Here is a 17,577-nt window from a genome sequence, read left to right as displayed (position 1 = left end):
ACCTTGCCTGGAAAGTTAGAGAAGCAGAACAGCTTCTACTCAGTCTCCATGTAGTTTTTGGAGAGGTCCTTCATGCAGGTACCTGTGAGTCTCCCAGGGGACACCCCAGGTGCTGTGGAAGAGTGTCCGTGGCTCCCTCCAGTGTGTCGTAGTCAGTCATCTCAGGAGTTGGATTCATGCTTACAGACTGCTTACCTGCTGTGTTTTTTTTTTTTTTAATACATCTTTATTGGAGTAAAATTGCTTCACAATGCTGGGCTAGTTTCTGTTGTACAACAAAGTGAGTCAGCTATATGTATACATATATCCCCATATCCCCTCCCTCTTGCGCCTCACTCCCACCCTCCCTATCCCACCCCTCTAAGTCATTGCAAAGCACCGAGCTGATCTCCCTGTGCTGTGCGGCTGCTTCCCACTAGCTATCTGTTTTACATTTGGTAGTGTATATACGTCCATGCCACTCTCTCACTTTGTGCCAGCTTCCCCTTCCCCCCTGCCCCCATATCCTCAAGTCCATTCTCTGCGTCTGCATCTTTATTCCTGCCCTGCCACTAGGTTCATCAGTACCATTTTTTTTTAATATTCCGTATATATGTGCTAGCATACAGTATTTGTTTTTCTTTTTCTGACTTAATTCACTCTATATGACCAACTCTGGGCCCGTCCACCTCACTACAAATAACTCAGTTTCGTTTCTTTTTATGGCTGAGTAATATTCCATTGTATATATGTGCCACATCTTCTTTATCCATTCATCTGTTGATGGACACTTAGGTTGCTTCCATGTCCTGGCTATTGTAAATAGTGCTGCAGTGAACATTGTGGTACATGTCTCTTTTCAAATTATGGTTTTCTCAGGGTATAATCTTGGATTCACTTACTTGGCTTTTGTCATACTGTAACAAACATCTATTAACATCAAAGTGAAGCTCACCATCTGAACATTGAAACCGGAAGAAACAAGCAAGTCAATAACAGATCAGAAAAGACCAAGGGTAGGGCCTAAGTTTACCTGAGATGGGGATATTTAAATTTGGGAGTCTCAGATCAGAATTGGAACCTGAGGTTCAGGTGATTGAAGTCAGGAAAGTACAAGACCCGGGTAAGATGGCAAGTCACAGGTAAGCATGTCGTCAGTCTGAGAATTGGCATGAACTTGATTTGGGGGCAGAGATTACTTTAGCAAGGAGGTTAATGTGTGAAAGGTTATAGCTGATCAGTGGCAAAGCAGGAATTCAAACTCAAGTCTGTAATTCTGAAGTCCACACTTCTACTGTAGCTTGCTGCCTGTGAGGCAAAGAATGCCCAGGTTGGCAAGACCTGAGTCAAGGTGATTCAAAGGCAAATAAAAGAATGAAAAATTAGGTACATTGGAGAGTGACTTAAAAGGTTTTGTTTAGTCCAGAATTTCATGCTGTAAGTGCTAAGGAACGACTGTAGGTTTCCTGGGGTATTAGGAAGAAAACTTGTCAGAAGGGTTTATTGGCGACGTGTCAAGGAGGTAATGGTGAGACCAGTGGTTGAAAGGATGGTATGGTCAGGTGTAGAAGTGGCTGCTTTCACTGTACCTCCTGTTGTTTCTCTCTCACACACTACTGCTGCTGCCTTCCATAAATAATGCTGTGTTGTGCCATAGGTCTTTGTTTTAATGATAAGCTCCCTCAAAGCAGCACTTCTGCATTCCTGTATCTCCTTGAATGTGACCCTGTGCTTTGCACATGCAGTGAGTGACTCGTCAGTACATTACAGACGAATAAGTAGCTGAAATTAGCTTCCCTTGATACAGTGATGCTTGAGCTAAGATCCAAACTATTTTGCTAGTTAAAAGGGCAGGGGCAGTGGAAAGAGTACCGGAAGCAGAAGGAACTGTGTGTGCAAAGACCACATCACAGGACTAAAAGCCAACCCAAACGTCTGGAGCAGCAGGGGTGAGGGAGCCCAGGGAACAAGGGCTAGTCCAGCAGGGCCTTGTTGGTCATGTTTGTCTTCAGGCTGAGGGTTTTGTGAGGTCATTGGAGAGTGTTAAGTCAGGGGTAGTGTGATGAGATTTGTGTTTTGGAAAGGTCATGTGACTGACCTGATTGGAAAGGGTGCCACGTAGGGGTGTGGCTAGGCCAGTAGCTGTCCACATGACAGAGTTAGTCGCTTGGGCTGTAGTGGTGATGTGGAGGCGGAGAGAACTGGACCAATGAGAAATAGTTTTCAAAACTGGACCAGGATTTGAAAATAGATTGGATTCAGAGGAGGGGCAGGGAAAAGAATGACTGCGGGGATTCTGGCTTGTGAAGTGGAATGGGTAGTGATGCTATTCTTTGAGCTAGGAAATGCTGGAAAGGAACCAAACTGTTTTTGGTTGGGGGGAAGACCATGAGTTGGGTATGGACATAGGAATCTGAAAGTGTCTTTGAGGCATCCCCCGAAAAAGTCAGACAGGCAGTTGGATTAATGGGATGGAGCGCAGAGGAGGTGTGTGGCCTAAAGAAGGGTAATTTGTGTGTTGCTTTCATATGAGTGGGAATTCGGGCCCTGTGGTTCCCGAACCTGGCTCATAGATGCCCATAGCTGGGTGCTTGAAGATATTTTAATCTTCACAGGTGATTTTAAAATAAAGTTGGAAGTGAGGTTCTCTGCTCTTAACTACTTTTTTATCAACATGGCTTTCTCTTTCTGCTCATGCAACTTATTGATCTTATCTGTCCATTTATATCTTACTGATACCACTGACTCTTACAAGCATCATTACTATCTCTCTCTGGGTGTCTCCCAGCTCATTGTCTCTGTCCGTGACGAGTCTCCTTCCCTCTGGTCCTCAGTTTCCAGTTTCTACAGTTCATATTTACTTGGTTGTCCCACCATCACTTCAGGTGTGACATTGTCCTAAACCAAGTACATCTTCTTTGCAACATTTTCCCATTTCTCTCAGTTGTAACATTATTTCCTTCAGATCACTCATGCTAGAAACCTTGGTGTCATCTTTGACTCCTCTCAGATTTATCCCTTCTTACCGGCACAGCCGTTAACCCCTTGCGTTCATGCCCTCAAGGTGGGATATTGCGGTGGACTGGAGCACGATGGCCTGGCTATAAGCTTGGGAGTCAGATCTGGATTCAAAGCCTCCCTCCCCACTTGTTCGCTGTGACACCTTGGACAGCTTCCGTAACTCCTGTGTGTACAGTGGGCCTGCTGCTATCCCTTGCCTTAGGAGGTGGTTGTGGGGATGAGCAGTAATTTATGAAGCACATAATACAGGTCCTAGCACGTAAAGGGTCCTTGGTAAATGGTAAGTACCGTTGTCATTAACTGGTCTCCTTGCCTTAATTGACCTTCTCCCCCTCTTGTCTCTGCTACAGATTATGTTTTTAAATTTATTTTTTAAAAATATATTTATTTGGTTGCACTGGGTCTTAGTTGTGGCAGGTAGACTACTTAGTTGTGGCAGGTGGGCTCCTTAGTTGTGGCACATGGGCTCCTTAGTTGCGGCTCACAGGCTCCTTGGTTGTGGCTCGCCGGCTCCTTAGTTATGGCATGCAAACTCTTAGCTGCGGCATGCATGTGGGATCTAGTTCCTTAACCAGGGGTCGAACCCAGGCCCCCTTCCTTGGGAGCATGGAGTCTTTTTTTTTTTTTTTCGGCACGCGGGCCTCTCCCCGCTGTGGCCTCTCCCGTTGCAGAGCACAGGCTCAGCGGCCATGGCTCACGGGCCCAGCCGCTCCGCGGCATGTGGGATCCTCCCAGACCGGGGCACGAACCTGCGTCCCCTGCATCGGCAGGCGGACCCTCAACCACTGTACCACCAGGGAAGTGCCAAGGGAGCGCGGAGTCTTAACCACTGCACCACCAGGGAAGTCCCCGGATTACACTTTTTAAAACACTGGTATTATGTGGTCTTACTTTCCTTTGTCTCTTTATGTATTTTTACTAGAACTTTTTATGTAGCCACTACTGAATAGGTCTTATTTCCTTTCCTGATAAGCTTTTTGGGGTTAGGCTTTGTCTTATTCATCATTTTCTCGTTTCTTCCCATTCCATTTTCTCCCCAGGCTTAGCGCAGGGTCTTACACATCATGGATATTTAATAAATACTTGTCGAATCTCATCTGTCTACTCCATCGTGTACTGTGGCTTCCTGCTGATCGCACTGCTCTGACTCACATAGTTAGGACAAGGTAATTTAGCCCCACACATCCGGCCTGATTTCCCGCTACTTGGCTTTCAGACTCCACTTGAGTTGGTTTGAAATGTCATTGTAAGTACCATCTCTTTGCCTTTGCTCATGCCGATCTCTGCATCTGCCCTCCTCAGTCATCCTCCCTACTTGTCAGGCTCAGTTTGGGTTACACGTCACCTGAGAAGAGTACCCCAACAGCCCTTTGCACACTAATGTGTTTCTTCTTTTGAATTCCTTTAGATCTATAGTCTGGACAGTGTACTTCAGGTCTGAATCATGTGTGCTCTTGGCTATAGATGAAGTTCCTCATCTGAATAATGCCACCACCTACCGTTATTGTGGAAGTGACATGATACGAGTGAGCAAGCGTGTTTGTAAACTATAAAGTGTAGTGCACGTGTTATTTATTGTCATAGATATTTATCCTTTATATGTTGCAATCTCCTTGAGCTCAGCAGGGATTATATTTTCTTCGAAAGGCCCTCAGCATTGCTAGATACCTGGTAAAGGTTCATGAGATACTTGGCAGCCAAATAACCTTACTTTAAATGTGTTTTTTCTTCTAGGAGCTATTCATCACTAATGAAAGCTGAGAATATGTCTTCAAATCAGGTATGTGCAAGTTCTTTGCTCTAATGTTGTGCCTTGAAATAATTCACTTAGTGTTTAATGACCGAGTTTCTGGCCAGTGTTGGTTCACGTGTTGCAGATGGCTTGACGTGGTTTGGCAACAATCATACACTCAGGTGGATTCTATTAGACATTGACCGCCCCCCCGCTTCCCTGTGGACTTTGCCTTGTGTTTGTTTTTAAGTAGGTCACCTCGTGGCAAGAGATTGTTACACCTTGTCTGTTGTGAAGTGCAGGTCTGTTAGTATTTATAGGACTTTCCCATTCCCCATTCCCCTCTTTTCTAGTTGCAGGCATGCAAAAGTGCCTTTAGCTATTACTGTTCTATGTTAATGTGACCGTAGATTCTATATTGTAATTGAGCGAGGACAAAATTATCACCTTCAGTTAAATGAAACAAAAGATCTTATCTGTAGTCTAAACAGCAGTATTGGTTGTCTTCATGTTCCTCAGGACCTACGATAAAGGGAAATGGTGATCCACGTGTCTTTCCCAAAATTTATTTTGAAGTGTCTAGAGATAGTACAATTTAGCTATTATTAAACAGTCTTTGTGGAAAATTTAAATTAGGTGGATATATTTGCTATGTTGAATGTTTATAGTATAATGTATGATGCTTTAGATCTTTGTTGTCCAGTGCACTGGGCACTCATTGCATGTGGCTGTTTAAATTACATTTAATTTAATTTAATTTAAAAATTCAGTTTCTCAGTCACACTAGCCATGCGTGGCTAGTGGTTATGATATTGGACAGTGTAGAAATAGAACATTTCCGTCACAGCAAAAAACACTGTTAAACAGAACTGCTCTAGATGCTTGGAAATAACAGAATTTAAGGTCCCTTAAGGGTTACCTAGCCAAACCCCATATTCAGTGCATGAATTATAATTGTTAATAGGATTTTACACCTTGTTCATAGCTATATATCCTTCTAAAAATGGATAAGAACAATATTTTTATTCCTGTCTCTTTGAAAAACTAAATTTATGAGTCTCCTTTCTGAGTCAGAGATGTATCTTCATAATTTATTCCTGAAAAATTCCAGAGTAGCATTATGTAATTAAATAGAACCTTGAATTTGAAGTTTAGACACTTAAACTGTCATTTACTAATTGGATAAGACCAATAAAGTTATTTAACCTCTCAGAAGGCGTATTCATCAGCAACAAAAGGAGACATATTACTTCCTGAGGCTGTTCTGAAATTTAAACAAGGTCATGTGTGTGAAAGTTCCTTGACTTAGACAATATAAACGGTCATTACTATTTCTTATCCTTGTAGTCCTTAGTTGTTACTTACACACAGAGTATCAGTATCAAAAGATGAGACGTATTTAATCCCTTCTGGAAACTATTCTTAGAAAACAGTTTAACAGTTGAGCAGAAGTCTTTAACATAACCCAAATCTAATGTCTTTGTTGTGATTGTTGTTGCTATTGAAGTTTCCTGTTATTTAGAGACAACTTTTCAGCAGAAACCTGGCACGTATATTATGTTGTAACCTTAGGCATTTTCATCATGGATTTTGAAAGTTTGAATGTTGTTTTGGAATTAAGAAATAAACACACACACACACACACACACACACACACGCGCGCGCAAATATACATACGTATACAAACACCACCATAATATAGCTACGGATGTTAAAAGTTCCAAAATTAGGAAGTCAGATTTGTAGACCAAAGGATTATTAACCCTTCTGCCTTTCCTCTCTCCCCCGTTGCTGCTACCTCTGTTCCTGAGGCCCAGGTTGGAATCGGGTTCAAATTTCTGAGAAGTTTTGCATTGGGTGTTTCCATTCTCTCTCTCTCACAGTGGTAGGGCTCACACAGCTTTTCCGCATACTTCAAAAGAATGGGCTTTCATTCCCTTTGTAACTGTCTTCTGTTAAGGGGACGCAGACCTTTTTTTGATCCACTTTCGCAGCATGATCAGTTGATTTTCAGTCAAAGGCTGGTGTTTACATAAGATATGACTTAATTTTTAATTTAGCTTATATAAGTTCATCAGGAAAAATATTAGTCTTCCACTCTGAGGTTGGTTTTAATTTTGAGTTTTTGCTCTCCTATGTAGAATAATTCTCTTCAATCTATAATTTCTTTCTAATCTTCCTAAATTAGGCATCAGGAACCATCAGCAGTTACTTTTGACATTTTATTTGCATATCACTTTTTAAGTGGATGACAAGAAACCTATTTTGCTACGCTGAAAAACATATTGACTCTTAAAGGGAATCTAAAATACAAAAATTGTCCAAATCAAGTCTTGGATCGCAGCTATATATTTAAACGTTACTTTAATCCCAAACACAGATCCCCAGACACATGGCAACTCTGCAGATCTAACTCACAGCCTTTATAGGGAGTAATTTACTTGGATTGGCCCCAAGCCACATTATCTTAGTGAGTTTTGGGGACACAAACATCCTCAGTGTTTGGCATCTAAAGCTGACCTTCAAAGTTGCAGGCTGACTCTTTCAACATCCCTAATGCTGTTATTTCAGTTTAGAACTTTCGGGCAGTCAGAGTTCTGGTGCGTGGATAGACTACAAACATTAGTTTTCTTTTTGTACAGTTATCCAAGGCATTTTTACTGTGGCCTCAGTTCGTTGTGCTAATTGAAGAGAAGCACAGAGAAGCCTGCTGAATGAAACTAGAGATCAAACCAGACTTCACAGAAATCACTGTTTTCCACCTGTTCCTCCTATTTCCCTGCCCATCTTTAATACGAGTTATTAAGGAGAAAAGCATATAGCATACCTATAAGCGTAAGTCCTCTCCCTCTCTAACAAGTCAGGTATAAAGCAGCGGGAAAGAGAGAGAAGTCAAAACAGTGTTGTGTTCAAGTTATGACATTTTCAAGCAAATATCCCGGAAGTCACATTATTAGTGAATGTTGGCATCCAGAGCAGTTTTCTTAGGGTGTGCAGTAGCCCAGAAAGGTGTTTGGGGCTCTACTTTTGTACTTGATCTTCAGGACTTGTTTACACTATATACCACCATCATGTAAGATGTTTTTCATCAAAAGCTTGGCAAGCCAGCTAATTTGATAACTAGCCTGTAGTTTCCTGGTGACTTTTTCAGTTAAAAAAAAAGGGCTTCCCTGGTAGCGCAGTGGTTGAGAGTCCGCCTGCCGATGCAGGGGACACGGGTTCGTGCCCCGGTCCGGGAAGATCCCACGTGCCGTGGAGCGGCTGGGACCATGAGCCATGGCCGCTGAGCCTGCGCGTCCGGAGCCTGTGCTCCGCAACTGGAGAGGCCACAACAGTGAGAGGCCTGCGTACCGCAAAAAAAAAGAAAAGAAGCCATCTTGTGAAATAACAGATACGTGATAACCCTGAGGCTCAAAGTAATGGAATTTAGGTCAAAAATATTTTTGCATATTTGCAGCTTTGTTGGCATTAAAACATTGAGGCAGTATTTGTTTGGTTTCATTTTATGGTATATTTGTTGAAGGAAGAGTTACATTTCCTTTCGGTCACTCTTGCTACATCCTATACTAAGTCATTGGGCCTTACTTCATAATTTGGGAATCATTGGTCTCTTATTGCTGGGCAATCCAGACCATGTAATGACACCTTAGAGAATATAGCTGCTAATCTAGCTATTCTAAACAACTAGCAATTAAAGATAGAGAAGAAATGAGTGAATATAATTATTTTACTTTTTACTCTGAATTCTGCAGTTCGACATAAGGAGGCTTGTTACCTAATACTAATTGTAAATTTTTTTAATCAAGTTATTTATTTCGAAGGCTTTTATGGTTTCACTGTTTTGTTTCCTACAGGACGGCAATGATTCAGATGAATTCATGTGAATGGAGAAAAGGACCTTTTAAAGATGTGAATTTAGGGACAGTTGCAGAAGTTTTGATTTCATCTGTGTTCTGAGTCATAAACAACAACCAACCAAAATAATATTCTACAAATATTACCAACTTCGGAGTTAAAAAAAATTGTCCCCTTTTCTGCTTTCAGAAAAGGAGCAAATACACACACACACACACACACACACACACGCACACGCACACGCACACACATGTATACAATATAGTTGGACTTGAAGACAGCATATAACTTTAGGAAAGTGAAAATATTTTTGCCAGAGCATGTCCTGGTACCTCATGAAGGTTGGCTGCCCTTGTTCTTGGAATGTTCCCCTCACCCCCGATTTCCTGATTAGAAAAAAAAAAAAAAAAAGCATGGGTTTTGAAGGTGATAGTGATATTTTCAGAAGGTTGCTGGCTTCAATGGTCATGTCCCATTGTGCCATCTGAGTCTGTTAGCAGAGCTGCCCTCAGCTCGTCCAAGCTTCCACGTGCTATACATCCTTCCTTTTCCCATTGAGAGCCTCCATCCAGGTACCATCAGGCTTAAATAAATAGTTGGTGTTAATCAAGGTTGGGCCTTTTGGCGATTTTTACCTGAGCACCAAGTAACCCCAGCTGCGTATATTAAACTTCAGGCTCCAGAGTCATTTCTCAGCAGTGAGGGGAGAAATAGGAAGGGATGCTCTGTGGATCATTTTGAAGATGTAGGTGACCTGATGTTTGTCTTGGGATGTAGCATAAAGCACAAGTCTACTTGGCAGTTATGGTTTTAGAAAGAATTAAGCATTTCACTAGCCAGCCAAGTAGTTTATTTACCTTGAAATAGTATTTATTTTGAGTTAGAACCCCAGAGTGCAGATTTCTCAATTGTAGACTCAGTAACTTAATATGTAGCCGTCCTACCCATCTGCACCACCTGCCCTCCAGGATGATTCTGAATAGAAGATATATTTTTATTCAACCCGTGTGGCAAGAGATAGGACAAGACAATGAAAGGGGAAGGCACAAAGGCTGCAGGTCCGAAGGCATGCACATGCACATTTTAACCACACGCAGAGTCTGCAGCTGTATTCTAACCCAGCAAAAATACCTCCTCCAACAGATATTCCACCTGTAACAGCACTTTGGAGTGGCGGGTAAAACCACAAGACTTCAGGGTTTCTGTTTATCCCAAGTTGGTGTATGGGGTGGAACTGGAAGATTTCCTGAGACATAACTCGGCCAAATTGTGAGAAGGGGTGTGGGAGATGACTCCAGAAATTTGTGATTGTGTGTGTATATATGTCCAGTCATATTCAGCCTGGAGTTCTATGAGTTGGAAATGTAATAATAAAGACTCGTTTTTTTATTTGGGAGGATACTGATATATAAATTCTTAGCTTGTTATTTCCTTCCCCAAACTAGTTTTGAGGGTGATCGGGCTGTGAAAACCTCATCTATTATATAGGCTTAAAACCTTAAACTGGTAGGTTCTACGGGGTAATCTTCCTGCCTCACTGATAAATGTGTCTCTCCCCCAGATGCCCACTGGGTCAGAGTGGATGACCTTTCTCAGACACACTCTGGATTGAGTGTAAATTAGTAACTGTGCTTCTTCAATTAGGTGGCCCTCCTGCCTGGTTACTGTAGGCAAACTGCTGCAAATGTCTAGAATGGGGAGGCTTTACTTCTAACATCGCCGTTGTCACCTCAGCTCTCTCTGCTGCTTAAGAAGGACTCCTCTCTACCGCACATTATAACATATACAGGGAGAGCTTTTGAAGAATACATCTGTTTTTACTCTAGTGTGAGAGATCCTGGGGTCCACGTCGTACACATGTCCTAACTCAGCTGACACTGGTTTCAAATGTCAAGGGCTCTCTTCTGAATCCCTGGCACTCAAACCTTTCTAGCTGCTCTGTGGTGGTCTCCTCCTACCTCTGCCTGTGCGATGGGTAGGTTTCTTTCCCCAGCTCCCGTGGTCCCAGAGGAAGCATCGTCCTTTTCTTTTGAGGACATTGGTTCAGTGCCAACAGGTCAAACTGTTGGCACTGAAGTCATCTCATTTCTTGCTATTGGCATGTTTCCTCAACTTCCTGTAGGAAAATTCCAGATTGTTGGCAATTTTATGAGCTGTGTCCTTGATCAAATCATGCATAAAGAGGATTTCTCTTTCCAGCTCTGCCTTCAGTTTCCCCACTCTGATCTGCGTGCAGGTGAGGTTCACATTATCATTTAATTTACTTCACAAACTCTGTTGTATTCCTGTAGCTTGAGAATTTATTTCTTATCCACCCTTGTTGACCTAGGGTCATGATCTTTGGGCAAGGGAAAGTTTGTCACAGTGCTTGTGGTGGAACAGACTAGGATGTTTACCAAAATATAGGAGGTTTTGACCTTAGCAAAGTAGGCACTGAGCTGTAGTTGAACCCCTTCAGCATCTCTTTGTTGTGCTGGGTTTTTTGTTTTTTGGGTTGTTTATTTTTGCGGTACGCGGGCCTCTCACTGTTGTGGCCTCTCCCGTTGTGGAGCACAGGCTCCGGACGCGCAGGCTCAGCGGCCATGGCTCACGGGCCCAGCTGCTCCGGGGCGTGTGGGATCTTCCCGGACCGGGGCACGAACCCGTGTCCCCTGCATAGGCAGGCGGACTCTCAACCACTGCGCCACCAGGGAAGCCCTGTTGTGCTGTTTTTAAAACTTTCTGAAGCCCAGATTTTGGTGAACCTTTTAACTCTTCAGTGCCAGTGGTTTCCCCCACTTGGGAAGGAAGGTATGAGCCACACATACAGCAAGATTAGAGAAGGAGAGTTCAGCTCTAGCCTCTTGTTTAGGAGCAAAGCTCCTCTTCCCACATTTGCGTCCGTCAGAGACGGGAAACTCGTTGTCCAAGCTGGAACAGATTATGGGAAAAACTGAGCAGGATGGAGAAATGGAACATTTTGCAGTTTTTCCCGAGCTGTGGTATTGAAGCTGCTTTTCTCTCATTTGAAGTACAGTATTGTGAATAATAAATCCCATACTCAGAATGATCATAGTAAAGCTGAGTGGGCAGCCTTTGGATTTTAAAGTAGACTGTGAAAATATCCAGCTGTACTCAAAAGTGTAAAATTAGAAACTTAAATTCCAAGCTAAATGTCCATCTTGACCCATCTAACTCCAGCAAGTATGTGACAGCTGGGAAATGAGGACCGCACGGCTGGTGCTTCAGCAGGCTCACGTTCAAGTTGGGCTTCGTGAGAGCTCTTCTCTGCCACGTGCACGTGGGCCCAGCACAGGGCAAGAGACTCGTGTGCATTATATCATTTCACAAACGAAATGCATGACGCCACCCACGTATTCATCATGTTCTGGATGAATGATATGTAAAATAGAATAAAAGCTGATAGTTTGAGAAGAACCAAGTGTGTGTGGGGGATGTCACTTTTACTTTTCTCCTCCATGATGCAGTCTCACTGATGGGATGTGTAACTATTTTAGGCAAGTAGGAAGAAGGAGGTTCTCGGCTACCTGAGATGATGCCCTTTGAGCAGTCAGCTTTGCCCTTTAGCAGGAAGAAGAGAGCAAATTACAGTAAAGGGAAGATGGCCCAAGAATTCCAGGAAGAGAACTGAAGAACTCAGAGCCTGAGAGCCGTGATCTTTGAGCCCTAGAATTTGAAGTCTCTGACTCATTCCCCGCCCCCCTAGAGTTCCTAGGGGTCTGCCTGAGACCCTGACCCTGGAATGAGGTGCAAAACATGTAGACTTGCTGGAATGGTATCACTGATGAATGTCGTATCTCTGGGCCAGCGTTCTGTTTATAGAGTCACCCCTTCTGTGACAGTGCTTATTCTAACGTTACCCAGTATGTTGGCAGGAGGTATCAGGATAGAAGGAGCCACAGAAACAGTCAGGCTTTGCTCCCAGCTATAAAAAGCATGTTTGACTTCTTAAATGTTTATTAGAGGATGCTGAGTTCTGTTTGTCACTAGTCAAGGCAATACCTGCGCCCTTTTGGTTTTAACTGCCTTAGCTACTAGAATCCTGGGGTTTAAGGTTTTGAGTAAATCAACCTATCTGGGGAATGTAGGTTGAAACCAGACTTTTCATATAGAAAAATGTAGAGATCCATGTATATTCTTGGTGGACTCAGGAGTACACTGAAAATACAAATAGCTATCTAACGCCATGTGTTAACCATGGCTTACCATTAGAATATACATACCTCCATTTTCTCACAACTGATTGCTTTGTTTTGTCTTGCTGATTTCATGGTGTCAATTACTGGAGGAACTCCAAGCTCTCCACCTTAGTGGTTATGACTGCAGTTCTGTACTGTGCCAGATGAAATAAGAAACAGGTCTCTGTGTTGGCACGCGCCTGTGGGCTCTGACTAGGCATTTTCTGCTTTTGTTGACGACAGCCAAGGAACAGAGGCCAGGGGAAGGGAACGCTCACCCTAGAATCCCATGTAGCTTTTGCTAGTACCCAACCCTGGTGAGTGGGTGTCAGTGTTTAAGGCTAAAAAAAAAAAAAGGAATTCTCCAAAGTCAGTATTGTTTTTCAATCCCACATCAACCCCATCCTGTAACCACTGCATTAAAAATATAAGATTAATGGCCTGACGTTTCACATCCTGCCTAGGTGAAGGCTTAGCGGCCTGCATTCTTGCTGGCATTTTGGTTTCTGCCTCAGCACTTTGCCTTGTAGAGAGAAGGTCAACATTTGCTTATGATTTCTGGGATATGCTTATGAGAATGGGATTTTCCAGGTGTTGAGGGCTCTTCTGTGGATCTTGAACCGTTTTAGCTCTTAGTCAGATTCAGGGTTAACAGGTTAAAATTGCAGACTGAGAAATGTCAAGAGAAAAATCCAGTTCGAGGCAATGGCCTTTTATCCGTCTCAGCCTTGCCCAGAATTATCTTCAGTTGTGAAGCCCCTCTCTTCGTTATATTAATCCCTTCAAAACTCTGAAATTTTTGTTCTTTGGTTAACGTACTCTGCACCCAGTGAGGCTTACGTAACTTATTTCCAAATTAGAATTGCTTTAAGAAGAGTCTTAGGAAAAGGATGGAAGGTCTGAAATAGTCAAGGCTTAAATTTAGTCACAGGAAAAGCTGTACTAGTACCTATGGTTGGAAAATGTTTCCTTTTTCAATAAGAAGGGAGAGGGCAACCTGTGTTCCTGCCCGCCTCCCGCCCCTCGGCAAGGCCCTTCGAGGTCCTGCTCCTGCCGTGGCGGAAAGCGTTCCGCTGCCATGTTTAAGTCCAGTGATCGATTAGGGCTTTATTGTCGTTAAGACCTTCGTGAACAGGACAATAACGCTGATTACCAGGACTCTTTCTCCCTCACATCTGTCCAGACAGCTGCTCGTATATCAGGGATTCAAGAGGATAAAGGAAACACACAAACCTTCCCTCACTTCAGCATGTCGACTCCTCCCTCCAGGCACCACTGAACTCTGCTGGATCTCCGGGGATTCTGAGTTGGGAAGAATGTTTAAAATATTTCCCTTTATGTGATTTGAAATTCAGAATTTAAAAGGTAGAAAAGGGCACAGGTATTTTAGGGCAGTGAAACTACTCTGGATGATACTGTGATGGTATACGTTTGTCCAAACTCACAGAATGTCCAACACCTAGTGAACCCAACTGCGAACTGTGGACTCTGGGTGATAATGACGCGTCATGTAGGTTCATCAGCTGTAATGGACATACCGTTCGTGAGGGATGTCGATGGTGGGGAGGCTGTGTGCATGTGAGGGGGGCAGGGGGTACGTGGGAACTCTGTACCTTCCACTCAATTTTGCAGTGAACCTAAAACTGCTCTAAAAAATAAAGTGTACTTAAAAGAAAAATATGGGTAGAGTGATAAATGTTTGCAGTTCCCCTTCTTGGAGGCTACCAGTAGTACCAGTTTTTTATTAAAGGCAAAATGTCTAGATCTGGACTCAGCTGAGCTCAGGGATTCTGCCTGCTTCTCAGCCCGGATGTACCAGCGGCTCAGCGAAGGGGGAGTATGGGGGGACTGCTCTATGCTTCTGCCTCGTGGGGCATTTAATCCAAGAGAAAATGCCCAGCCCCTTCCCAGAGTCACCCCTCGCTGGGGCTTAGGGGAAGTTCAGGAGTTCAGAAGTGGAGAGGAACGAGAGGACAAGAGGTGTCTTGGTGTCCCCATCCACGAAACAACCTCTGTCTGGACACAGAGGTGCAGGACAGGTTCTCTCTCAGTAACCTCCCGAGTTCCAGTTAAAATCTGAGTGCAGTGGAGAAGGAACAAAGGAAAAGAAAACTGCTTACTTTCATCTCAGTTTGTGCTTGGGGGTGGAGAGGGGGTGGGAACAGGACTGGTCTCAGGCAACTCGGGATGTCAGCACCCCAGCCCCCCTTCGGTTCTGTCTCCCCACCCCAGCTTGCTACCTTAGCTACCCTGCATCCCAGCGCCTCTTCTTACTATGGCAGAAAGGGCGGGAGAGAAGATCTAGCGTGGGTGAGGATATGCCCGTAGCATGAAGGAACTGGAGCTGTACACCATTTTCACCCTAGATTTTACCTTTAGGAGTGTACATTTTAGGATGTAACTCAGCTCCTTTACTATGTGACTTAACGACAAGTCACTTGACCCCTCTGGGCCTCCTCTTGCCCACTGGAGAAAGGAATAGGACTAGAGGAAGGATTATAAATCCCAATGCTACGGGGGGGCAGGCTGGTGATGGGAATGAGGGCCCGTGAGGCGAGGTGGGCAAGCGTGTGCGCACCACGTGTGGGTAGCTCTTCTAAAGGGGGCAGCTGCCGCTGAGCTCCAGCTGCGAATTGCTCCAGGGAAATCAAGTTCCATAGGACAAGCCAATGAATAACATTCTTCGAAGGAGCTGAACTTGACAGGACGGGAAAAAGAAGAGCGTTTTAATTTCACCTTCCTTCCCTACCCTTGGATGACATGTTGGATGAATAGGTCAGATTCCATGAGTTTCTGACCGCTTCCCAGGATAGGAACAGTTACATTTTTAGATTACAGTTTCCTTTTATGTATTAAAAATTCCAGTCATATAGAATGGATAAACAACAAGGTCCTACTGTATATAGCACAGGGAACTATGTTCAATATCCTGTGATAAATCATAATGGAAAAGAATAGGAAAAAGAAAATATGTATGTTTAACTGAGTCACTTTGCTAAACAGCAGTAATTAACACAACATTGTAATTCAACTATATTTCAATAAAAAAGAAATTTAAAAAAAATTCCAGTATCATTTAAATCCAAACTTTAACCACAAATAGGATTCCAAACTTCAACCCACCTTCTGGTTCAGGTCTGATTCTTCACTCTGCCTCTTCCAGCTCTCCCTGGGCTCCCCTTGCCCCCCAGCAGCTGGCTCCTCTAGGGGTGGGGCAGAGGCTAGAAAGGTAGGTTTAAGGAGGGTTACCACTTGGTCCTCCTTTACAAGAGCCAATGGGAGGGGTCCGTTGGGATAAGCACTGTTGATCTGGCTGTTGGTGTGTCTTGCAGGTAGAATGTGGATATACTCAACTACTTACTGCTCTCAGTTTTGAGACTTCACGAATATCTGATAGCAAATTACATTACAAATCTGGCTTTTAAGTCAAATTTCCAAATGTGTATATGGTAGCTCAAAATTATTCAGCACTGCTAGATCCAATCAGACCTGTCCATGGGCTGTCCATCGCCCATGGGCTATCAGTTTGAGGGCTCTGGGTCAGAAGAGTTCTGAGGTCTCTTCCAGTCATTGTCATCTGTGAATTTATGCTTTTTCTAGATTTAGTAAGAACCACTGAAGTCCTCCAAGCTTTTCCCCTTATAGGAAGGGTCCCTCCCGTCTAGGAATTCTGGGTGGCAGAGGCCTCCTGGAAATGTTTTATCCTGAGTAGACACCTCCAGCATTCTGAAGAAGCAGGAGATGAAGGGAAGGGCCAGAAGGTGGCAGGAGAGAACAGCATGAGTCAGCTTCCATTCGGTTGTAGTTCCAGGTGTCCCTCTGAGCCCATATTGCATTCCTGCAGTTGGATGGGAGGTTGACACAGGACCCCAGGGACCCCTCCAGCGCCAAGAATCTTGAAGCACATCAGGAAAAGAGATGCTTCTATTGGTGGGGGTGGGGTCCCAAAGCTCTTGGCCATTGAATTCTCAGAAATGCGGGGTAGAAGGTGCCCGAACCTTCTAAACCAATGCCATGTATCGATCTAAAAAGAAGCTGGGGGAATTCCCTGGTGGTCCAATAGTTAAAACTCCACATTTCCACAGCAGGGGACGCGGGTTCGATCCCTGTTTGAGATGCCGCATGCCACGTGGTGCAGCCAAAAAAAAAAAAGTTGTCAAAACATAAGGCTTATATTTGAAAACAAATCTCTCTTGTTTCAGAATCAGCCTCTCGCTTTCCTTCCCAGGCATAATGCACAGGTTGCACTGAATCGTGGAATTTCATAGAACCGTAGCCCGTGGAGGTTGCAAGGGACCTGAAAGATTATTTAAACCAATCGTACTCTTCTTTGTCCTTTCCAACCACCCATAACAGAGCTCCTCCATTCTCGGCGTGAATGCATCCAGAGACGGGAAGCTCATGAATTTTTAAAGCCATTTGACTATTAGAAAATTACTTGATTGCGTCCCCCGCACCGGTAGGTGGACTCTCAACCACTGCGCCACCAGGGAAGCCCCTAAAGGGAATCTTATTGTGATTTTTTTTCTATGACTTGCCTCTTTCACTCAACATTATGTGTTTAATTAATTTTCCCTGTTAAAGATACCTTGTTAGAGTTGAGTTAATTCTGGCTTTAATTATCTCCTCTAACCCTTTATAAATATTATCTACATATTTCTAAGTATTCCTTCTATATTATCATCCAAAAAATTTTGGGCAATGTTGAATGGGTAAATCTCAGGGTAGTACCTTCAGCAAACTTCTAGAAACATCCCTTCTGACTGAGATTAATGGATTATTTAGCACTCTTTGGGCACAGTCACCCAGTAA

The 17,577-nt window shown here is 43.6% G+C and overlaps 1 protein-coding gene across 6 annotated transcripts in view; it reads left to right on the top strand.

The window, feature by feature from the left end:
- The window catches only part of CCDC25 (coiled-coil domain containing 25), a 44,908-nt gene extending 30,479 nt beyond the window's left edge, over positions 1 to 14,429 (top strand). For 2 of the 6 annotated variants that reach the window (XR_004350345.1, XR_004350344.1), the window contains exons 9-10: positions 4,735 to 4,780; positions 8,587 to 9,986. Coding sequence is in view for 3 of the 6 variants with exons in the window: in XM_032634789.1 (XP_032490680.1) it covers positions 4,735 to 4,780; positions 13,949 to 14,044 (142 nt within the window). In the remaining 3 variants the exon portion in view is untranslated. Of the gene's footprint in view, positions 1 to 4,734; positions 4,781 to 7,374; positions 7,914 to 8,586; positions 9,987 to 13,948 lie in introns of those variants that run through there. The other 4 variants (XR_004350346.1, XM_032634789.1, XM_032634791.1 and 1 more) reach the window with 4 other exon arrangements.
- The last annotated feature ends 3,148 nt before the right edge of the window (positions 14,430 to 17,577 follow it).

This window comes from Phocoena sinus, chromosome 6 (genome assembly GCF_008692025.1).
Source record: "Phocoena sinus isolate mPhoSin1 chromosome 6, mPhoSin1.pri, whole genome shotgun sequence".
NCBI classification, from domain to species: Eukaryota; Metazoa; Chordata; class Mammalia; order Artiodactyla; family Phocoenidae; genus Phocoena; species Phocoena sinus.
The sequence above is the reverse complement of the archived record's forward strand: the minus strand, read 5'-3'. Positions and strand labels throughout refer to the sequence as shown.